General features: G+C 38.9%; 1 protein-coding gene across 6 annotated transcripts in view; it reads right to left on the bottom strand.

The window, feature by feature from the left end:
- The window catches only part of GABRG3 (gamma-aminobutyric acid type A receptor subunit gamma3), a 1,125,049-nt gene extending 1,108,645 nt beyond the window's left edge, over positions 1–16,404 (bottom strand). For 2 of the 6 annotated variants that reach the window (XM_077296881.1, XM_077296880.1), the window contains exons 1-2: positions 13,375–14,603; positions 7,692–7,840 (exon numbers count right to left, since the gene is read on the bottom strand). In XM_077296881.1, coding sequence (XP_077152996.1) covers positions 7,692–7,840; positions 13,375–13,481 — 256 coding nt within the window. In that variant the 5' untranslated portion in view covers positions 13,482–14,603. Of the gene's footprint in view, positions 1–7,691; positions 7,841–13,374; positions 14,604–14,991 lie in introns of those variants that run through there. The other 4 variants (XM_077296878.1, XM_077296883.1, XM_077296882.1 and 1 more) reach the window with 4 other exon arrangements.
- Positions 16,405–25,685: the final 9,281 nt, after the last annotated feature.

Below are 25,685 nucleotides of genomic sequence, written 5' to 3'. Positions count from 1 at the left end.
GAAAATTTTACATTCAAAAAGTCAAATGACGCTCCTTCACGTCCGAGCCCTGCTGTGCACCCAAATAGTAGTTTTCTCCCTCACATTGGTAATCAGCATACTCAGGAGAAATTGCACAACAAATTGTATTTTGCAATTTCTCATGATACCCTTATGAAAATGCAATATTTTCTGCTTAAAACATATTTGTGGGGAAAATTAGATTTTTTTATTTTTACGGCTCAACGTTTTAAACTTCTGTGAAGCACTGGAGGGTTTGATGTGCTCACCACACATCTAAATCAGTTCCCTGAGGGGTCTAGTTTCCAAAATGGTGTCACTTGTGGAGGATTTTCACTGTTTAGGCACATCAAGGGCTCTCCAAACGCAACATGATATCCACCAATTGTTCCTGTAAATTTTGCATTCAAAAAGTCAAATGGTGCTCCTTCAGGGTATGTGCACACGTCAGGATTTCTTGCAGAAATTTCCAGAAGAAAACCAGAAATGTTCTGCAAGAAATCTGCATTTTTTTTTTGCGTTTTTTTCCCGTTTTTTTCCCCTTTTTTTAGCATTTTGCAAGCGAAATTAGCTTGCAGAATGCTAAAGTTTGCCAAGCGATCTGTAGCATCACTTGGAAAACTGACTGACAGGTTGGTCACACTTGTCAAACATAGTGTTTGACAAGTGTGACCAACTTTTTACTATAGATGCTGCCTATGCAGCATCAATAGTAAAAGATAGAATGTTTAAAAATAATAACAAAATAAAAAAAATGCTTATACTCACCTGCAGACAGCCGAACTCCTCAGCGGCGTCCTTTCCTATAGATGGTGTGTGTGTGCAGGACCTTCGATGTCGTCGCGGTCACATGAGCGGTCACATGAGCAGTCACGCGACCAATCACAAGACCGTGACGTCATCGTAGGTCCTTCACACACTCCAGCTATAGGAACCGAAGCGGCAGCATGCACCTGAGAGGCGGGAAGACTCCGGGGGCCATCGAAGGTGAGTATATGACTATTTTTTATTTTAATTCTTTTTCTTTTACCAATTATATGGTGCCCAGTCCGTAGAGGAGAGTCTCCTCTCCTCCACCCTGGGTACCAACCGCACAAGATCTGCTTACTTCCCGCATGGTGGGCACAGCCACATGCGGAAAGTAAGCAAATCAATGCATTCCTAGTTGTGCGGAATCCCCGCAATTCCGCAAATTTAATGAACATGTTGCTTTTTTTTCCGCGATGCGATTTTTTCACGGAAAAAAATGCAACATTTGCACAAGAAATGCGGAATACACTGTAAATAGGAGGCATATGTCAGCATTTTTTTCGCGTTTTTATCACGTTTTTATAGCGAAAAAACGAGCAAAAAACGCCAAAAATACTGAACGTGTGCACATGGCCTCAATTCCGAGCTCTGTCGTGCGCCCAATCAGTAGTTTTCTCCTTTATATGGGGTATCGGCATGCTCAGGAGAAATTACACAACAAATTTTGGGGTCCATTTTTTCATATTACCCTTGTCAAAATAAAAAAATTTGGATCTCAAATAATTTTTTTTGTGAAAAAAGTTAAATGTGAATCTTTTTTTTTTTCAAAACATTCCTGTGATGCACCTAAAGGGTTATTAAACCTCTTGAATGTGGTTTTGAGCACCTTGAGGGGTGCAGTTTTTAGAATCGTGTCACTTTTGGGTATCTTCTATCATATAGACCCTCAAAGTTACTTCAAATATGACATGGTCCCTAAAAAAATGGTTTTGTAAATTTTGCTGGAAAAATGAAAAATCGTTGTTCAACTTTTAACCCTTATAACTTCCTAACAACAAAAATTTTGGTTCCACAATTGTGCTGATATAAAGTAGACTTGTGGGAAATGTTATTTATTAACTATTTTGTGTGACATATCTCTGTGATTTAAGGGCATAAAAATTCAAAGTTGTAAAATTGCTAAATTTTTGCCAAATTTCCATTTTTTTCCACAAATAAACGCGAGTAATACCGAAGAAGCCCTTTACCACTATTATGAAGTACAATATGTTATGAAAAAACAATTTCAGATTCAGTGCCTGGCACTAAGGATTTTGTAGTCATTTTTTGTGTGCCTTAATTTTTTGGAAAGAGATTCCTGTTTGGGGTGATTGCAAATTTGTACCCCCCGTGCATTTACATGGGTGTTTCCAAATGTTCAATTCATTAGACCTGGGGATGAAATATGGTGTATAATACTGCTATTTAAATCTCCAATTTTACCAGATCTGGCATTATATGGCCATATGGTCTCCTAATTAAGAGACTTGCTTTATGATAGGGCATACTTTTACCTTAAAGCATATATTTACCTACATTTTGGTTATAACTACTGTAGCTGTCCTTCCCACTTTGTGTGATATGGTGTGAAGCGCCATTTTACAATATTTGTTTTTTGCAAAAAAAAAACATTTTAACTTGTGTTTAAATAAAAGTATATTTATTTCATTATCATTGTGTCAACACTTGATCTCTATGCTGCATAATTTCTGCATGATCAATATGGTTCTAATTTATTTGGAGGGTTTCCCACTCCCTGTGTGAGGAAAATGGGCTTGGGTAATATGCTTATTGTATATTTAGCAAACCAGAATTAGCTCTCATCTGTATTCTTTAGGGGAACCTTATCACAAGTGTCCAATTTCCCTGCAGTCCCACAACAGCAAAACCATTAAATGGTGTCAATTGACAATTGACATCAATAGGCTGCACATGTAATACAAGAATGAGTTGCGTATTCCAAAATGATATATGCTCCTTCACTATGACAAAATGATGAAAACCTCAAATGACAGCTTTTTTCTATTAAGTAAAAATGTTTGAATACTTAATAGCATATTTGGTAATGCTTTTTACAAACCAAGCAACCCCGTTAAGAACATTAAAGAGTGCTAGACTGAATACTTTATTAACGAAAAAGGAATAAAAACAGTTAATAAATCAATTCTATATCTCAGGGAAATAAGCTAAACAAATCATCCTGAGTTACACAATTTATCAGAGTAAAGCATGTGAATATAAGTCATTGATGACAACCCTATTATTTCAATTACTTGATCTTTAGGTCACTAATAAGAATTTTAGGAAAGTCCAAAATTGTTATTCTTTTAAAATGGCTAATTATTGCTAAGTAGAGCCAATCTAATTAGAATTTTTTTCATTCCTGCATTATAAAAGCCATATTTTCATTGCTCAGAATTTGTAATGATAGTGCAAAAATAAGGTCAAACTTTTGACATGAGTAGCTTGAAGGTCTTTGTCACATCTTTTTTCTACATCAAAAAATCTAATTCATAGGATTTATTTATAGGATGTTATGATATCCCTTATCCAAACATTAAAAGAATAAGGGAGTACTTTCTAATTGCCGTGTGTCCGACCTTTGGAAACCCTACCTGAAAATATCAGAGATCGAGCATATGTACCTCTGCACCATTTAGTTTTAATGAGAATGCCGCAGATAGCACTCCGTCAAAACACATGTGTGTCCAGAGCGGCCTGTCACATTCACTAATCAAAGTCATTTTATGTGTGTGTGTAGCCCATTCACTACTTCCATCTATCCCCCACCCCCTGAAGATGGCTGGACCATCATTGTAAATACACACCTATACTTTGTATCTCCCCCACCTCATTGTACATTGTAAGCTCTCACGAGCAGGGTCGTCTTAGTTTGCTATAATTACTGTATTGTTAACGTTGTTACTTATGACTGTTGTGTTTGAAACTGTTAAACCATAAAGCACTGCGGAATATGTTGGCGCTATATAAAGATTATAATTACCATAGCCAAGTACGCTTTATCTGCACATCAATGTGCAATGAGAATTATCCCATGTTTATGCCTCTACCATTTTTTAAATATTTTTTTGCTTTGTGTTTTTCTCTCCATCTTTTAAGAGTCATATTTTTTACATTGACAAAAGTAATTTCAGCGGCATTTGCTTATTTGTGATTGACTAGTTGTAATCTTGAATGACACTGTGCATTTTACCATACAGTGTACTGGGAAACAGAAAACAAATTTCAATCAGTTGAAGTGGTAGCAAAAAATGCAATTCTGACATTGCGTTTTGTTTTTACAGTATTCATTAGACAGTTAAAATGACCAGGAAACCTGGTGTTCTAGTTCAGTACGATTATGGTGATGCCAAACTTGTATAGATTTTTTTATTTGAGCAATAAAAAATAATCAGAAAGTTGTAATAAAAATTGCTTGTGTTGTCATGTTTTTATACCTATAACTTGATATTTTGCCATTGATGGAGAGGTGTTATGACTTGCGTTTTGCATAGTAAACTGATGGGTTTTTTATACCACTTTAGGGTACATATGACATTTGGATTTATTTTTTTGCATTTTTTAAGGAGATATAGCAATCCTGGGGGTTTGATTTTTTATTTCTCCTTGCGGAGTTTGCCACATGGGTTCACTTATCTTATATTTTGCAACATTTTGATAGCCTTTTAATGACTCAGCAATACCCAGCTTATTTTACTTTACTTTCTATCTCTTTATTTTTATATCAAGAAAAAGAGGGGAGATTTGGAATGCTTACAGTTTTTATATTTTTAAAAACAGTTTTCTTATTTTTTCCTTTATTTTTCACTCTCTTTAGAGCAGCTCAACCTGCAAACGTTTAATCAATGGTTCTATATAATGCAGGATTGCAGAGTATAAAGAAAATTATAGTGTCTACGAAGGTCAGTAACAGGTTGGGTTTCAAAGGATGCGTAAGAGGGTCTTCAGCGGTTGCTATGACAACCCTTCAGAACTTTGACATCCCCAACAAAGTGATCACAACGAAAGCTGGTGCACACTACTTGGCAACCTAGCCACATAATGCCGCTGTCATCTGCAATGTCTGAAGCGCAGCTAACATTATCATCACAATGGGTGTTAGACTCATTCCTTAGGCTACTTTCACACTTGCGTTTACCTGATCTGCAGCAGGCTGCGGACTTCCTCTGTGAAGCCCCGCCCTCGGCCGCTAGCTCCGCCTACTTCTGCATGCGGCCCTTATGCGACCTCCGTACCTATCTTTAACATTAGGTACGCAGGTCGTGCGGCTGTATGCGGATGCTGCCGCATGCGTCGTTTTGACGATGCGGAAAAAAAAAATGCTACAGGCTGCATCCTACGCTGGTTGCCGCATCGTCAAAACTACGCATGAGGCAGCATCCGCATACAGCGGCACGACCTGCGTATCTAATGTTAAAGATAGGTACGGAGGTCGCATAAGGGCCGCATGCAAAAGTAGGCGGAGCTAGCGGCCGATGGGCGGGGCTTCACTGAGGAAGCCCGCAGCCTGCCGCAGATGAGGTAAACGCAAGTGTGAAAGCAGCCTTAGAAATGCATGGGATAACTCAGTGTCCCCCTTAACTCTACATGCTCATCCTCCTCTTCTTCAAGTCCTCCATTTTTGTGATCTTCTGCATTTTCCTGTTCCTGATATTCTCTCTGCCATCCCTAACCTATCCAGCATGACAAGCATGATGTAGAACTTGCTGGTTGTCTTCCATCTCTTGTTACATAATTTTGAGAAACAGAAAGGATAATAATGTTGATATCCCATTTGACCCTACTGACAAATCTGGCGACCTCTTTGAAGGGCATGAGTAGAAAGCAACCATTCCTAATCCACTCCCAATTCCTTATTTCAAAGAAACACAAACTTTATGTGATCTGTTGCAATGTGACCCAAAAAGAGAATTAGATGCACCACATCTCCTAATATAAAATGTAAACATAAGTTGACTACTTAGTACCTTCGGCTATGTTTACATAAACATAAATATTTTTAAAATCGGTGGCATTAGAGAGACCAAAAATCTTGTTCTAAACTTAATGTTGAATTTCCTAAACTTTGTGGCTCCACGTGGTTTGATTGGTAAGGATCGCAAAAAATACTTTCATAGCACCAATTTCACACTTTGCATCAAAGAGCAGGATACTGATGTTTTCTCTACAATGACCTGCAGCTACTTGTGAGATAACTTATTTTTGCCTTATTGAATGCATTCCAATGCACAATGCATGCTATAGAAGTGTCAAATCCTTTTCGAATGAGAAATTATGCTCTATTAGTAAAAAAAAATATTCTGCATGGTTTACCATTAGGGGCAAAAGGTGTGATCGGAAAGCTTGATACAAACCATATTACATAATACCAGCTTTTCTCTGTGTTGTTTTATAAAATGGATGTATCCTACCTTCTTTTATTTTGGCTCAACATATCCCTATGATTTATAGTGCAAGGTTAGGAGCTTTTCATAACGACATGATTTTGTGATCTACTGTCAGTATACGATAATGCATTATATTTCTGTGTAGCCACCCAGTTGTTGTGATGTGAATTGCAACCTGTCAAGGGATTTTCTAGCATTTAGCTATATTCTGCAGATTTAATTTAGTAAGAAATTGCAATTAAATTAAATACAAAATGCAATGATGGATATATAATTAGTGTTTCTGAGTATTTGTTAATGGCTGCTGATCACCTTACACTCTTGTTTTAATATTATACAGCAAGAAATATATATGTTTATCAACTGGTAAGGAGTCTCAATTTTTATGTTTATGTTCTGTGTTGTTTGCAGAACTATGTAAAACAGGTAAAACATAATGATTTCATTCTATACCATAACACATATAATAGATCTAAATATTGAGCAAATTAAAACAACAAACTGCATTGTAAAAGAAGCTGGGTACAAAATATAAGTCAAACAAACATACACAATGATCATGTCACAAAATGTTGGTTCTTTTATTGCAGTAGACATATCGAAGCACAAAAATCTAGTTTGCCCATATTAGTGTCTAGAGCTGCCCAGAGAGGTATCACATACATTATCTGACAGTGAGGGATGGGCCCATGCAAATAATGATTTTCTTCCTTTACAACTAAGTCTACCTTCATTTGGTATCATCAAATATTCTCAGTGGATAATTCTGTTACCAGCTATTAGCCTCGTGTCTCTCAAGTTAAGAATGCATACAGTGCTATGGCTCAGTACAGTCAGAAGCTGTATTCAGTGAGAGTTTGAGCTCTACTTCAACTGTCTTTCTAACCACAGATTGGATTTTAGTTGTTTTTAGTAGAAATATCAACAGGGACAAATTGAATTCTTATAAATGACCAAAAATGCACCAAAAATATTATTATTGAATACTGGCATGACTTATAAAAACGAGCATAATGCTGTAAATTATGAGCCAAAGTAAAATACTTATGAAAACAAATACAAAATTCTACAATATTGCGGAATGATAAGTGCTAATACTTTTTCTACCAATATCATAAGATGATGAGGCATGGTTGAAATAAAAGTGGTAGATATTTATGATTTAAATGGTCTACTGATGTTTTCTTAATGGCTTGATACATTTATATCTGCTTCTCTGTGCCCAATGCAGGAAATAAATGTTCTTCTTCAACCCTTATAAAATTATTCCAGAAATAAATGCAAGAAGAGCTCTGCTAATGATCTGATATTTTACAAACCACTCGCTCATGTTATTGTTCTTGATATACCACAAAATAATTTCATTATTAGCACTAAATATTGTTACTGGTATTATTTTGTCTAACTACATCCATCGAGTTTGAGATCAGCACCACCATGTACATTAACCTATCCCACTTAGAAACCTTATTTTGCAATATCAAAGAAACTTACTTCCAATATCAGGTCTCAGTTTCTTATCATATTCTTTCAGCAACTTATTGAGAATCAGTGTGGCATCTGTGTCTTGTGTTTTTGGCGCCAGCACCCATTTTTGGTTAAATGTTAAGTCTTCATACTCATCATCTTCTATTTTCCTGGAACTGCAGCAATATATTTCAATGTAAGATTTTTTAATAAAAATTCTAAATTATATAACTAACTTTCAATAGCAATTTAAAAGTTTGTTTAACTAGTTGTTTCATTATTCCGAGACCATGTATTTCCACAATAACTATATGCAGCACAAGCTTTTTACTTTTTTAAGTTTGGTAAATGATTTCTTAGTCACAAACAAATTCAACATTTTATGTAAAATTAACATTATGCCTTAAATCAGAAGCCAAATACGCCAACATAGATGTGATGTATGTATATGTCAAGATCTATTAATAAAAGTTAGCATAATGCTGGTTAAATTATACAGAGTTAAACTACTTCAACTTATTTTATAATTTATTTTAAATATGTTCTAATACATATAAAACCAGAAAAATGTACAACTAAGCAGAGACTCTGCATCTATTATTAATATGCCTTAGCTTTTCGCCTCTATAAAACACCTGTATACTTAAATATAAAAATCAAGCAGTCAATTAAACAGTCAATCATTTTAAGGTTTTAGCTATATAAATCACTTGAATCTTGCTCGCTTGCAAATAAAACTTTATGAACATTTAATAATAATAATAAGAAGAAGAATAATAATAAGAATAATAATGCAATGCTACAAATATCTACCTATAAGATTCCGGAGCTCAATTTCCAAGCTATAAATCAGACAAGACCAAGGATAAGCCATCATAATGACAATGCTCTTAGGCATTACTACATGTAATAGAGCTTGGTTGGAAAAGGGAATTTGACCAGTGAACGTTAAAGAATTAATATCCTTGTCACAGGCCTTAGAAGAAAAATGTATTAGAGTCTTAAGAGTCAGCTAGACAGAGACACTAGACTTTGCTGACATTTTTCACAGGCCGTCACATTGTCTCAAAGTTTTCAAGGGGAAATATTACATAAAGATTTCATAACTAGCTATTTTAGTGCCATTTCTCTAATGAATGGAGAAAAAGTGGCCAACATTGGACCCCATCATGCTCTTCATCTCTATTTCTCCAACAGTTATTTTTGCTAAAGACAATCGAACAGCTGTTCTCATTATTAATACTACCAATCACTTATTCAATACTTTAAATTCATAACAACCAGCAATTCTGTGTACTGAAAGTGTAAATGTGCTTACATGTTTGTCTTCACAATGCACTTACAGCAGAGTCCTCTGCACAAAGGACTGGATCCATGCGTCCTTGACCATTAAGTAGTCATAAAGGAGTGCCTTAGTGTGTGCATTATTCTGAATCCTCAAATAGGAGCCAACAAAACAAACCTTGCAAAGATTCAACACAATATAACAATGTCTACTGATGGAGAAGGTAATACTCCACACAGTATAACAATGCCTACTGATGGAGAAGGTAATACTCTACACAGTATAACAATGCCTACTGATGGAGAAGGTAATACTCCACACAGTATAACAATGCCTACTGATGGAGAAGGTAATACTCTACACAGTATAATAATGTCTACTGATGGAGAAGGTAATACTCCACACAGTATAACAATGCCTACTGATGGAGAAGGTAATACTCTACACAGTATAACAATGCCTACTGATGGAGAAGGTAATACTCCACACAGTATAACAATGCCTACTGATGGAGAAGGTAATACTCCACGCAATATAACAATGTCTACTGATGGAGAAGGTAATACTCCACACAGTATAACAATGCCTACTGATGGAGAAGGTAATACTCCTCACAGTATAACAATGTCTACTGATGGAGAAGGTAATACTCCACACAATATAACAATGTCTACTGATGGAGAAGGTAATACTCCACACAGTATAACAATGTCTACTGATGGAGAAGGTAATACTCCACACAGTATAACAATGCCTACTGATGGAGAAGGTAATACTCCTCACAGTATAACAATGTCTACTGATGGAGAAGATAATACTCCTCACAGTATAACAATGTCTACTGATGGAGAAGGTAATACTCCACACAATATAACAATGTCTACTGATGGAGAAGGTAATACTCCACACAGTATAATAATGTCTACTGATGGAGAAGGTAATACTCCACACAGTATAACAATGTCTACTGATGGAGAAGGTAATACTCCTCACAGTATAACAATGTCAACTGATGGAGAAGGTAATACTCCACAATATAACAATGTCTGCTGATGGAGAAGGTAATACTCCACACAGTATAACAATGTCTACTGATGGAGAAGGTAATACTCCACACAATATAACACTGTTTACTGATGGAGTAGGTAATACTCCACACAGTATAACAATGTCTACTGATGGAGAAGGTAATACTCCACACAGTATAACAATGTCTACTGATGGAGAAGGTAATACTCCACACAGTATAACAATGTCTACTGATGGAGAAGGTAATACTCCACACAGTATAATAATGTCTACTGATGGAGAAGGTAATACTCCACACAGTATAACAAGGTCTACTGATGGAGAAGGTAATACTCCTCACAGTATAACAATGTATACTAATGGAGAAGGTAATACTCCACAATATAACAATGTCTACTGATGGAGAAGGTAATATTCCACACAGTATAACAATGCCTACTGATGGAGAAGGTAATAATCCTCACAGTATACCAATGTCTACTGATGGAGAAGGTAATACTCCACACAATATAACAATGTCTACTGATGGAGAAGGTAATACTCCACACAGTATAACAATGTCTATTGATGGAGAAGGTAATACTCCACACAGTATAATAATGTCTACTGATGGAGAAGGTAATACTCCACACAGTATAACAATGTCTACTGATGGAGAAGGTAATACTCCTCACACTATAACAATGTGTACTGACGGAGAAGGTAATACTCCACACAGTATAATAATGTCTACTGATGGAGAAGGTAATACTCCACACAATATAACAATGTCTACTGATGGAGAAGGTAATACTCCACACAATATAACAGTGTCTTCTGATGGAGAAGGTAATACTCCTCACAATATAACAATGTCTACTGATGGAGAAGGTAATACTCCACACAATATAACAGTGTCTTCTGATGGAGAAGGTAATACTCCACACAGTATAACAATGTCTACTGATGGAGAAGGTAATACTCCACACAGTATAACAATGTCTACTGATGGAGATGGTAACACTCCACATGATATAACATTGTCTACTGATGGAGAAGGTAATACTCCACACAATATAACAGTGTCTGCTGATGGAGAAGTTAATACTCCACACAATATAATAATGTCTACTGATGGAGAAGTTAATACTCCACACAATATAATAATGTCTACTGATGGAGAAGGTAATACTCCACACAATATAACAATGTCTACTGATGGAGAAGGTAATACTCCTCACACTATAACAATGTCTACTGATGGAGAAGGTAATACTCCACACAGTATAATAATGTCTACTGATGGAGAAGGTAATACTCCACACAATATAACAGTGTCTACTGATGGAGAAGGTAATACTCCACACAATATAACAGTGTCTTCTGATGGAGAAGGTAATACTCCTCACAATATAACAATGTCTACTGATGGAGAAGGTAATACTCCACACAATATAACAGTGTCTTCTGATGGAGAAGGTAATACTCCACAGAGTATAACAATGTCTACTGATGGAGAAGGTAATACTCCACACAGTATAACAATGTCTACTGATGGAGATGGTAACACTCCACATGATATAACATTGTCTACTGATGGAGAAGGTAATACTCCACACAATATAACAGTGTCTGCTGATGGAGAAGTTAATACTCCACACAATATAACAATGTCTACTGATGGAGAAGGTAATACTCCTCACACTATAACAATGTCTACTGATGGAGAAGGTAATACTCCACACAGTATAATAATGTCTACTGATGGAGAAGGTAATACTCCACACAATATAACAGTGTCTACTGATGGAGAAGGTAATACTCCTCACACTATAACAATGTCTACTGATGGAGAAGGTAATACTCCACACAGTATAATAATGTCTACTGATGGAGAAGGTAATACTCCACACAATATAACAGTGTCTGCTGATGGAGAAGTTAATACTCCACACAATATAACAATGTCTACTGATGGAGAAGGTAATACTCCTCACACTATAACAATGTCTACTGATGGAGAAGGTAATACTCCACACAGTATAATAATGTCTACTGATGGAGAAGGTAATACTCCACACAATATAACAATGTCTACTGATGGAGAAGGTAATACTCCTCACACTATAACAATGTCTACTGATGGAGAAGGTAATACTCCACACAGTATAATAATGTCTACTGATGGAGAAGGTAATACTCCACACAATATAACAGTGTCTACTGATGGAGAAGGTAATACTCCACACAATATAACAGTGTCTTCTGATGGAGAAGGTAATACTCCTCACAATATAACAATGTCTACTGATGGAGAAGGTAATACTCCACACAATATAACAGTGTCTTCTGATGGAGAAGGTAATACTCCACAGAGTATAACAATGTCTACTGATGGAGAAGGTAATACTCCACACAGTATAACAATGTCTACTGATGGAGATGGTAACACTCCACATGATATAACATTGTCTACTGATGGAGAAGGTAATACTCCACACAATATAACAGTGTCTGCTGATGGAGAAGTTAATACTCCACACAATATAACAATGTCTACTGATGGAGAAGGTAATACTCCTCACACTATAACAATGTCTACTGATGGAGAAGGTAATACTCCACACAGTATAATAATGTCTACTGATGGAGAAGGTAATACTCCACACAATATAACAGTGTCTACTGATGGAGAAGGTAATACTCCACACAATATAACAGTGTCTTCTGATGGAGAAGGTAATACTCCTCACAATATAACAATGTCTACTGATGGAGAAGGTAATACTCCACACAATATAACAGTGTCTTCTGATGGAGAAGGTAATACTCCACAGAGTATAACAATGTCTACTGATGGAGAAGGTAATACTCCACACAGTATAACAATGTCTACTGATGGAGATGGTAACACTCCACATGATATAACATTGTCTACTGATGGAGAAGGTAATACTCCACACAATATAACAGTGTCTGCTGATGGAGAAGTTAATACTCCACACAATATAATAATGTCTACTGATGGAGAAGGTAATACTCCACACAATATAACAATGTCTACTGATGGAGAAGGTAATACTCAAACAGGTAGGAGAGTCAGGGAATGTGTTAATAAAATGCAGATAAATTGCATTGATTGCAGGATGAATATTTATTCTACAGCTCTGACAGTCTTATAGAAGTTCATATATTTTATAAAGCAATAAACTTTCCTGTTGGATCTATGTTATCCATGGCCCCAGATCTATTTCCTCACTGATATGAGAAGAATTAATCACTTTCATCTGAACGCTGTGAATGAGGAAGGATTTGAGTGCAATAACAGCAGAAGAAAGAGAACATACAAGAATTTTCTATTATAGTGCAATGCCATCACCACAAAACACATCATTATACAATGCCATTATAACTTACCAGGCTTGGAAAACTGACAATAAGAGAAAAATCACTAACAGCTTAGAAGACATGACTGCTGTAGGTGCAATCAGGTAAAAGAGAGGAAAAAGAGTAGTGAGGAACATAAAATATCCAAGATGTAAATCTTCTTCTGTGATGGACAGTAGAATGGCTGGCTACTTTGTAGGTTTTCCAGATGAAGGAACAAGCCAAGCTCCTTAAACCATCAGTGCTAGATGCGTTTCCTGCACTTTTATTGCAATTATACCCTGCTTGGAGTAATGCAGCCTCTCCTGCTTCACTTACTGTATGTACAGTGGATTTTCTATTGCAATTGGTGATTCAAAAGCAATGAGGCACAGGGAATGGAGCACACCTATTTCCATAAAATAAGAATAAAACCCTCACTTTCAACAGGCATCAGAGCAATGAAGTCTGACTCCCTCCTCTACAAGCAGCTATAGGGTTTACATCCAGCAGCACCATATTCCTGCATTCCAGGAACCTGATGGCAACATATGCATTTATGCAGCAAGCTTGACTCTCTAAAAAGAGCATCCCAATAGCAGGAGAAGAGTGTCACTAAGAGCAATCTGCATGAAGCCAGAGCTTTGGACTCAGTACATTACCAGTCATACAGTACTTGATGTCCTTGCACTGAGGAAATGATCCTTAAGAATTGAGGAGTGATAGAATAAGAGAACCATGACTGGATACCATGTGAACAGTAGTTGACAGACATAAGTCATAAAGGATGACAATCGTGAGACGGAAATTTACATATTCGAATAGACAACAGTCTAGGAAACATTTGGTTATGAGAGGCACAGCATTGTGGAATTGTCATGAGTCCAACAGCTCAGTGTAAAAAAAAAGCTACTGACTTGTACAGGAACCAAGAATATAATAACATGTCCATAAATCAGCTACTGGAGATGAAAACGTTGAATTTCATCATCTTCTCATAAGGGAAATTCACCAGTTCTGAGTGCCAGGACTATGCACTAGGCTGCTTCATTAGCTACTGTTGCTTCTGAGCATATACACTGCCAGCAGAAAGTTCATTCTTCTGGAACAGCTTTAACCCCTCCAGTGACAGAAGATTTTTCTCTGAACTGTTAGACAGATAATCCTTTTGATATTTTCAGGCACCAGGTGTTTTAGATGACCTATAATACATTACTTTAAGGATGGTTGATGGAGACCTCCAATACTTGATGAGCACCATGATGTGAATGTCGAGTTTATTATAGGTGACATGGAAGGATGAGGAGATTTTAATTGTATTGGAAGAATCAAGGATGAAATGGAGATCAGTCTGTCTAGCTAGCCATCTGTCTACACTTTTTCTGACAGTCTTCTGGAAGAGCATATGGTTTATAAAGCAATAAACTAGGAGAACTTTCTTACCGGAGAGCTACAGCATCAGTACAGCTACATTATCAGTCGTCTCAGCTCAATTTCCTCACTAATATGAGCTCAATCAATCACTTTCATCAGGATGCTCTGAATGAGGAATGATTTCAGTGTAATAACAGCATGAGAAGGAGAAAATACAAGGATTTTCTATAGCACTTGAATAAGATCACCACACTACACAACATCATTATACTGTACAATGCCATTATGACTTACCAGGCTTGGAAAACTGACAATAAGAGGAAAAGCACTAGCAGCTTAGCAGACATGACTGCTGTGGGTGCAATCAGGTAAAAGAGAGGAAAAAGAATAGTGATGCACAGGAAATATCCACGATGTAAGAGTCTTCTTCTTCAAAGTACAGTAGAATGGCTGGCTACTTTGCAGGTTTGCACTGCTCTGATACAAATGCTCCCAGATGGAGGAACAAGGCAGACTCCATACATCAGTTGTGCTAGAGGAAAGAGCCTGCACTTTTATTGTAATTATACTCAGCTTGAAGCATCGCAGCCTCTCCTGCTTCACTCACTATATATATGCTCAATGGGTTTTATAATGCTAATAAAGCAGAGCACAAGGCACAGGGGATGAAGCACACCTATGCCCAATGAGTAGCTGTAAAACCTTCTCTTCCAACAGGCATCACAGCCATCAAGTCTGCTTTCTCCCACTGTAAGCAGGTATAGAAGTGTAAGGATTTAAATCCAGCATATTCCTCTATAAATCAGTTCTGAGTAGAAATGTGGAATCTCATCATCTTCTCATGAGGGGAATACACGACCTCCCAGTGCCAGCACTATGCACTATGCTGTTTCATTAGCTAGCCTTGCTTCCGAGCTAACTGCAAGCAGAAAGTTCATTTCTCTGGCAACGTTAACTCTTCCGATGACAGAAGATTTTTTTTTTTTTTTTTTTAACCACTGGCACAGATTAGGAAACATCTTGCTGCTTCCAGGCACCAGGTGTTTAAATGACCTAATACGTTACATTAATGATGGGTGAAGAAGCCCTGCAATACTCCATCAGCACACCGAAGAAAGTGTGAAGTTTATCACAAGTGGAAAGGCAGGATCAGAAATTTTGTATGTATAGATAGAACTGAACACACCTGGTGGAAATGGTGGTGGGTCTATTCTATTATGTTTATCTATGGCTTCAAATTTAACTATTTATATTGTGCATAATAACTGAGCTAAGAGTAAATCATTTTGTCTGTGTAATTATTCATTCTTTCCCTTCCTAACTTTCTTTATTTTTTCTCTTTCCTTCCTTCCTTCATTCCTTCTTTCCTTAGTTCCCCTTTTCCTACCTTCCTCTCTCCCTTCCTTCTCTTTTTTCTTTCTTTGTTGTTCTTTCTTTGTTCCCTTCTTTCTTTCTCTCTTTCTCTTTCCTTCTTTCTTTCTCTTTATCTTTCTTTCTTTCATCTCTCCATCCTTCCACCCATCGTTCCTTCATCCATCCACCTTTTATTACATTTATTTATATGAACTAAACTTCCAACTGTTAGTATTTTTTTGGTTTATGAAATGGAGAACTCAATGCTACCACTTTAGATTATTGCTTTTGGTAGATTACTATTCTTTGATTATTACATAAACCAATGTAAGATGTTGTAATAATATTTAATTTAAAAAAACAATTGTTAGTTGGAGAATATCCTTAGTTCACTTGTAATTGTTTGAAAAATATATAGGCTACATAAAGAGACATGTAAGAGGGTTCCAAAAAGGGGTACCATTGTCAGTCCAAAATAACTTATGTTTTTGACTCTCAATGAGTGACATATTCTTTATGCATTTATATAAATTACTGTTCCACTACTGATCTTGTAATGGGAAATACTACCTGGCAACAAGTATAAGTTAGCTTATTGTTATGCAGGTACCATATTTATGCACTTTTTATGCTATTTGTTATTTTTGTGTTGTTTCTTCAGTGCTGTGGACCACTAGCAATGTACTCTATAGATAGCTTTCTGTTCATACACTTTGGTAGGCAAAGCAATTTTTACACTGCTGATTTTACAAGTTTTCCCACCTAAAAAGAATGGAGAGATATGTAGTTTTTATTGCAGGTACACTTCAACTGTGAGAGACAGAATCTTAAAAAAAATCCAGAAAATCACATTGTATGATTTTTTACATAATTAATTTACATTTTATTCCATGAAATAAGCATTTGATACAATAGGAAAAAAAAATTTAATGTTTGGTACAGAATAGTGATGAGTGAATATATTCATTACTCGAGATTTCTCGAGCATGCTCGGGGGTCCTTCGAGTATTTTTTAGTGCTCAGAGATTTAGTTTTTCTTGCCGCTGCTGAATGATTTACATCTGTTAGCCAGCATAAGTACATGTGAGGATTCCCTAGCAACCAGGCAACCCCCACATGTACTTATGCTGCTAACAGATGTAAATAATTCAGCTGCGGCAAGAAAAACGAAATCTCCGAGCACTAAAAAATACTCAGAGGACCCCCGTGCATGCTCGAGAAATCTCAAGTAACGAGTATATTCGCTCATCACTAGTACAGAAACCTTTGTTTGCAATTACAAAGGACAGATGTTTCCTGTAGTTGTTTATCAAGTTTGCACAAACTGCAGGGATTTTGGACCACTTCTTTATAGAGATATTCTCCAGATCTTTCAGGTTTCGAAGCTATAGCTTGGCAACATTGAGTTTCAGTTCCCTTCAAAGATTTTCTATTGGGTTTAGGTCTGGAGACTGGCTAAGCCACTGCAGGACATTGAAATGCTTCTTGCGGAGTCACTCCTTAGTTACCCTGGCTGTGTGTATCGGGCCATTGTCATGCTGGAAGACCCAGCCATGACCCATTTTCAATGCTCTTACTGAGGCAAAGAGGCTGTTGACCAAAATCTCGCAATACATGAACCTATCCATTCTCCCTTCAGTTCGTTGCAATTGTCCTGTCCCCTTTGCAGAAAGGCACCTGGAAATATGATGTTCCCCCTCAATGCCTCACAGTTGGGACAGTGCTCTTGAAGTTGTACTCTTCCTTCTTCTTCCTCCAAACACAATGAGTTGAGTTAATACCAAAAAGTTCTATTTTGGTCTCATCTCACCATATGACAGTCTCCCATGCCTCGTCTGGATCATTCAAATGGTCATTGGTGAACTTCAAAAGTGCCTGGACATGTGCTGGCGTGAGCAGGGGGACCTTGCGTACCCTTCAGTATTTTAATCCATGGCAGCATTGCTAACAGTAATGTTTAAGACTGTGGTCTCAGCTTTCTTGCAGGTCGTTGTGTAGTTCTGCGCTGATTCTTGACCCTTTTCAGACTCATCCTTACCCCATGAGGCAAAATCTTGCATAAGGCCCCAGACCAAGGAAGATTGACAGTCATCTTGTGTTTCTTTCATTTTCTAATAATTTTGACAAAAATTGTTGCCTTCTCTTCAAGCTGCATGCCTATGGTCATGTAGCCCTTCCCAGCCTTGTGCACGAATTTTGTCCCTGGTGTCCTTAGACAGCTCTTTCGTTTTAGCCATTGTGGAGTGTTAGATGTCGAGTTCCCACCGCTACACAGGGGGAATCTCGAACCATCTCTGCTGCAGTCACCCATTCTCCTCAAGCCGCCATGGAGCCTGCTCAGCAGAGACGTCGGTCCCAGCATCTGGCTCAGGCTGATACTGTGCGGCTGGTTACTGCTGTCCTTCCAGGCTCAGCCATTGTAACCAGTACTGATCAGAGGCTAGCAGGCATCCTTGGGACTAAGTCCTGCTTTTCTTCTTCTGAGCATGCCCAAAGGACGACCTCTCATTGGGGTCGGGGGTCACATGCTCAGGTCCTGTAGCAGCTCCTATTGGACCACTAGGAAGGTCCTGGAGAGCTTCCGCTATAAAAGATTTGCATGGCTGCACGGCCATGCACTAGTATAAACTTATTAATGTGTGTGTGTGGATGTATGCCTGTCGATGGATGAAAGCTCCGAATCATTCCCATCCCTAGTGTTGTTGACTGTTCGCGAATGGTGGAAGCTACCTAGCGCCTGACAGTGCTATTTAGCACAGCTAGAACACGATACAGCGTCTGATAGCAGTGACCGCCAGTGCGGCACCGCGTACTAATAGAGCGCTTTCCTAGCCCAAGTCTGGGTGGTTAGTGGCGTCCGCCAGAACGGCCCTGCACGCATTCTTGTGCACTAAATTATTATTTCTGTTAATCTCTGACACCCCAGTAGCAGTGTCGAACGCAAGAGGTCTAGAGGAACTCTTTCCCTGAGTCTTGGGACAGAGTTCTCTGACTCCTTGCTTGCGCTCTTTGTGCAGTACCGCAGCCCTGTGATGAAACAGGGTTCGCTTCCTTCATACCAGGTGAAGCTAACTAATGTGTGTATTAACATTATACTGCCATATAGTCTGTAATTACTCAGCAGCAGGTTCCATCTCTGCACGGTGGACCCCGGGCTGCGAGCGCACCTTATTCCATCCTTCTAATTATTTGGTGCATTCTGCTAGCCCTAACATGGAGAGGTTGGAGTGTGATTGATTGAGTGTGTGGACAGGTGTATTTTATGCAGGCAATGTGTTCAAACACATGCAATTAATACAGGTAATGAGTGCATAGTAGGAGGGCTTCTTAATAAAAACTAACAGGTCTGTGAGAGCCAGAATTCTTAGTGTTCGGTAGGTGATTAAATACTTATTTCATGCAATAAAATGAAATTTAATTATTTAAAAATCATACAATGTGATTTTATGGTTTTTATTTTTAGATTCTGTCTCTCGCAGTTGATGTGTATCTATGATAAAAATGACATACCTCTTCATTCTTTGTAGGGAAAACTTTCAACACTGGCAGTGTATCAAATTGTCAGGAACACCGCACTGCACTGGGTCACTGAGCCAGTATTTGTGTCCTGAGTAAAACAAACTGTGCCCAAAGATACCTGTGGAGCAGGGCAGCAGTGGTGAAGATGTGTGCTTCAGACAAACAGGACCTGAAGCACGTAACTGCTGGGGGCATGGCATAAGCTCCAGAGAGCTAGGAGCTGAAGGAAAACTTCTAGAAAGGTAACTATGGGACAAAGTTACCAAGGGATTAGACAGAACGGATAGGACGTAGCCAAAGAGTCATACACAGAGACGGCAGCATAGTACATGAGAAGCAGGCAGAGGGTAGTCAAGATGTAGCCAAGAGGTCATACACAGAGAGGTCAGCGCAGTACAAAAAGGGCAGGCAAAACTCATAACAGGGACACAGCCAAATCAGAACCAGACGTAATGTAGTACAAGCACAAAGCACAACAGGGTCAAATACACTCGGCCAAGGGTCAGAGTATAAGCGACAAGCAATGGCCCCACAATGAGGCTATAAGAAGCCTCCCAGAATCCCAGAGTGAGGCCATCCCTGTTAACCCTAAAACCACCTAATCCCAGAAACGTAGCAGACCATGACACAAATCCTCATTCTCCTCACTGTATCTGTTACACTAGTGTGGAGAGAATCTCAGCAACAGAAAAAAATTAAAGAGAAAGTTCTAAAACATTGAACTCCAAACAGTAATTTAACTTACTCATTTATTTAATGCCTATTACATCACGTTTTGAGATATGTGTTACATTTTGTTAAATGGAAAAATATATTTTTATAACTGTAGACATTAAACTGTGCATATTTGTTTTTGCACACCGGTTTTACTAGTGCCACCTATTGGAAGTAGCAATCCTACAAGTCAATGTTGAACCTTTAACAAGCCTTGTCACATGACTTAGGATAATAGCCAAACCAGAATCTCAATTTGCAGACACGGTGTTTTGGGGTACTGCCCCTCGTCAGTGCAAAGTGGAGATTTGGCTTGGCTGTGTGAGAGGCGTCCGACCGATATCCAAGAAGTATCATTTCTCCTTGCAGAGATTGACTTGCTAAGCACACCGAGATGAGGAGACTTAAAGCCGCAATGCTCCTCTGGGAAATATGCTAATTATGCAAAGCCTCTCGAAATACTAGGACTAGGACGGAATCGGATGTCTCTCATACATCAGAGAGTAATGTCTCTATCAGTGATTCAGAAGCAACACGTGATTTTCAACTCAGGAGTAATGATAGGAGGAGGAAGTTCCCGGAGATGTTTCATAAGTCACAAAAGGGTCCCAAATCCAAAGATCGTTACCAGGTAGTGAACCTATCTAATCATGTTTTAACCCCTATTCGGGGCACCGGAGGAGGACACCCACTATATGGGCACTCATTTGGTAAGGTGTTGGCTGTTTAATTATTGAATAGGGCATTTTCACTTGGTATTTATCTTTGGCACTCACAGCGGTCCCCATTAGTTTACATACTACAGAGATGTGTTTTTTCTCACTCGTTATAAACTAATCTGATGGGTATCAGAGTGATGCACTTATGTGCTTTAGGTGTTGTAGCTCTAGCATATCACACAGTGCAGCCTTTCCTTGCCAGTTATTTTTGATTTCCCTGATACGTATTAAATTTATATGTGCTAGTCTGTGGGTGGATGTTCCCCTCTGATTTAGGGTCATTGTTCGTGTCTAAATGTTTTAGGTGGTTATATGGATCTTTTATGTTTCCAATAAATGTTAAATTTTAAATGATTTCTTTATTGGTGAGCTTCATTGTGTCAACTACTTATTGGTGGTTGCTCTAGTGTGTCATGCTTTGAGAAGTACCTTTAGTTTAATGTGGGACATTTTAGTGATTTATTAATTATGCAAATTGTCTCTTCAGAGAGGAAGAGAACTAGAACTCTAGTGCCACCTATTGGAAGTAGCAATCCTACAAGTGAATGTTGACCCTTTAACGAGCTTTGTCACATGACAGGATAATAGCCAAACCAGAATCTCAATTTGCAGACACTGTGTTTTGGGGTACTGCCCCTCGTCAGTGCAAAGTAGAGATTTGGCTTGGCTGTGTGGGAGGCATCCGACCGATATCCAAGAAGATATGGAAGATGTTTGAGGTAGAATTTCTAAATCTGCAAAGGATCTTCCACATTTACATTAGGGAATTCTATTTGTCTTTTCTATTTTAGGAACAGACAAGTGAAATTAATGGGCTTAATGGATATGATGCATAGCAAAGCATAGGGACGCAGATGAGTCCTATGATTCATATGGGACCTATTTGGCCCAGTTGGATGTAGGTTTTTTGGCTCTCGAGGCAATATTTCAGTTCCGTCCCCATCACATGGTTTGATTAACTGTCATGTGACCTATTTTAGTGAGGAGGTGGCATCTCTGCATTCTCAATCCAAGGAACAGTAGATTCATGGCGGCTGCTTGAATTTCTAAACAGATTTGTGTCTCTGTCAGTGCGAGTCACCCGAGCATCACCTGATGTGTATGAGACTTCATAGCAGCTGCCATAAATCTCAGGACAGCACAGGTTAGATTATGTCTCACTCCGTCTTCATATACAGGTCCTTCTCAAAAAATTAGCATATAGTGTTAAATTTCATTATTTACCATAATGTAATGATTACAATTAAACTTTCATATATTATAGATTCATTATCCACCAACTGAAATTTGTCAGGTCTTTTATTGTTTTAATACTGATGATTTTGGCATACAACTCCTGATAACCCAAAAAACCTGTCTCAATAAATTAGCATATTTCACCCGTCCAATCAAATAAAAGTGTTTTATAATAACAAACAAAAAAACAATCAAATAATAATGTTCAGTTATGCACTCAATACTTGGTCGGGAATCCTTTGGCAGAAATGACTGCTTCAATGCGGCGTGGCATGGAGACAATCAGCCTGTGACACTGCTGAGATGTTATGGAGGCCCAGGATGCTTCAATAGCGGCCTTAAGCTCATCCAGAGTGTTGGGTCTTGCGTCTCTCAACTTTCTCTTCACAATATCCCACAGATTCTCTATGGGGTTCAGGTCAGGAGAGTTGGCAGGCCAATTGAGCACAGTAATACCATGGTCAGTAAACCATTTACCAGTGGTTTTGGCACTGTGAGCAGGTGCCAGGTCGTGCTGAAAAATGAAATCTTCATCTCCATAAAGCATTTCAGCCGATGGAAGCATGAAGTGCTCCAAAATCTCCTGATAGCTAGCTGCATTGACCCTGCCCTTGATGAAACACAGTGGACCAACACCAGCAGCTGACATGGCACCCCACACCATCACTGACTGTGGGTACTTGACACTGGACTTCAGGCATTTTGGCATTTCCTTCTCCCCCGTCTTCCTCCAGACTCTGGCACCTTGATTTCCGAATGACATGCAAAATTTGCTTTCATCAGAAAAAAGTACTTGGGACCACTTAGCAACAGTCCAGTGCTGCTTCTCTGTAGCCCAGGTCAGGCGCTTCTGCCGCTGTTTATGGTTCAAAAGTGGCTTTACCTGGGGAATGCGGCACCTGTAGCCCATTTCCTGCACACGCCTGTGCACGGTGGCTCTGGATGTTTCCACACCAGACTCAGTCCACTGCTTCCTCAGGTTCCCCAAGGTCTGGAATCGGTCCTTCTCCACAATCTTCCTCAGGGTCCGGTCACCTCTTCTCGTTGTACAGTGTTTTCTGCCACATTGTTTCCTTCCAACAGACTTATCATTGAGGTGCCTTGATACAGCACTCTGGGAACAGCCTATTTGTTGAGAAATTTCTTTTTGGGTCTTACCCTCTTGCTTGAGGGTGTCAATGATGGCCTTCTTGACATCTGTCAGGTCGCTAGTCTTACCCATGATGGGGGTTTTGAGTAATGAACCAGGCAGGGAGTTTTTAAAAGCCTCAGGTATCTTTTGCATGTGTTTAGAGTTAATTAGTTGATTCAGAAGATTAGGGTAATAGGTCGTTTAGAGAACCTTTTCTTGATATGCTAATTTATTGAGACAGGTTTTTTGGGTTATCAGGAGTTGTATGCCAAAATCATCAGTATTAAAACAATAAAAGACCTGACAAATTTCAGTTGGTGGATAATGAATCTATAATATATGAAAGTTTAATTGTAATCATTACATTATGGTAAATAATGAAATTTAACACTATATGCTAATTTTTTGAGAAGGACCTGTATATAACAAATTATATAGTCCATTTATTCCTGTAGCCAGGGTCAGGTTTTTATCAGTCCAGTTTCTATATCACCTAATATCTGTAAATCCAAAGTGGTAAACATAAAAATCCCATTATAAAATCTAACTGTCATTGTAAAAATCTAATAATCCTCACAATGTTAAGGATGAATGTATATGATAATGAGATCCTCATAAAAGTAAATACAAACAGCTAGTACGTGTGTAAAGGACAGGCCTGCTCTACATACGGCCCTAGTGTCGTATGCGGCCTTGCCAAAAGATGTTTTGTGGCCCACAAAGAACAGAAGAGACTCCAGTTCTCATCTTCTTACCGTATATTCAACTGTATTGATGTCTTTGCAACACAAATACATTTGGATGCTTTGGCACTTAGACTCATCAGCCGCCATCCAGGTGCGCTGTAGCGTGATGAGGTCATCTCACTGTGACCTCATCACAATGCTGCTGGTGCTGACACCACAGCACAGTGGTGGCAAAAAAGTGATGGGAAACAGTAAGTGCTCCATAGAGGAGCCAAAGATTAAATATTCTGACTATTATAGGAAGGCTGGGATGGTTTGTTGTTACTGTGAGGGCAAGTTATGGGTCAAGAGGGATTGTGAAGGGGATAAAATATGCAGAGGAGCAGTGTGAGGGATATTTTTTGGAGAGTGGCAGTGTGAGGGGAACATTATGGATAGGAGTATTATGGGCAAACATTATGGAAATTTACAGTGTGGGGAGTAATTATGGAGAGGAGCAGTATAGGGAGGACATTATGGAGAAGGGCAGTGTGGGGGTATATTATGGAGAGGAGCAGTGTGTGTGGGTATATTGAGGAGAAGGGCAGTGTTTGTGGGGATATTATGGAGAGTGGCAGTGTGTGGTGTGATATATTATGAAGAGGGCTAATGTGGGGGATATTATAGAGAAGGCCTGTGTCGGACACATTATGGAGAGGGGCAGTGTGAGGTAAATATTTTAGAGAAGGTCAGTTTGTGGAAATATTAGAAAGTGGGGCAGTGGGCAAGGCCAGGGTACATTATGGACAGGCGCAGTGTGGGAGAGTATTATGGAGGTCAGTGTGGGGGGATATTTGGTGCAGGAAGAACAGTAAGGGGCAATTATTTATTCAGGGGCACAGCATGGAAGATATTTTTAATCATGCAGAATTATAATGATAAAAAATATATAAATCTAGTAAAGTGTCCAATGCTGACTGTCAGATCTTTTGGAACTCCTAAAATGAACCCGCAGAACCATGACAACAAACCTCCCAAGGATGAGCTGGCCTGGTGGACCACCCCCAATACAGGGAGTGTTAGGGGCAGGCCCGAGGGAGACTATTGCCACAGAAACTGATACCCGGGGACAGGAAGTAGGAGTGGAAAAGATGCAGAACTGGCTATAACGGAGACACAGGACAGACTGGCAATGACTGAGACTAAGAAAAGGCAGAATATGGCGGACGCCCAGGACAGACTAGATATGGTGGAAACACAGGACAGACAGAGTATGGCAGAAACACAGGACAGGCAGGTTATGGCGAATGCCCAGGACAGACTGGATATGGCGGATGCCCAGGACGGGCTGGATATGGCGGAAACACAGGACAGGCGGGGTATGGTGGAAACACAGGACAGGCAGGGTATGACGGACGCATGGGACAGAGCAAGGTATGGTGGATGCACAGGACAGAGCAAGGAATTGCGGACGCACAGGACAGAGCAAGGTACAGTGGGACCTGGGTCAAATAAGGACAAATGACAATCGGGCATGGAGCAGAGGAAGGAGTTACCTTAAATAGACTGAGTGCTGCAGAACTTCTGGGTCAAGATCCTCCAGAATCATAGAGTGGAGGAACAGAGCGTCTGCAGACCAGAGAGAGGAAG

This window comes from Ranitomeya variabilis, chromosome 3 (assembly GCF_051348905.1).
Source record: "Ranitomeya variabilis isolate aRanVar5 chromosome 3, aRanVar5.hap1, whole genome shotgun sequence".
Lineage (NCBI taxonomy): Eukaryota > Metazoa > Chordata > Amphibia > Anura > Dendrobatidae > Ranitomeya > Ranitomeya variabilis.
Note: the sequence above shows the minus strand (reverse complement) of the source record. Positions and strands in the feature narration are given on the sequence as shown.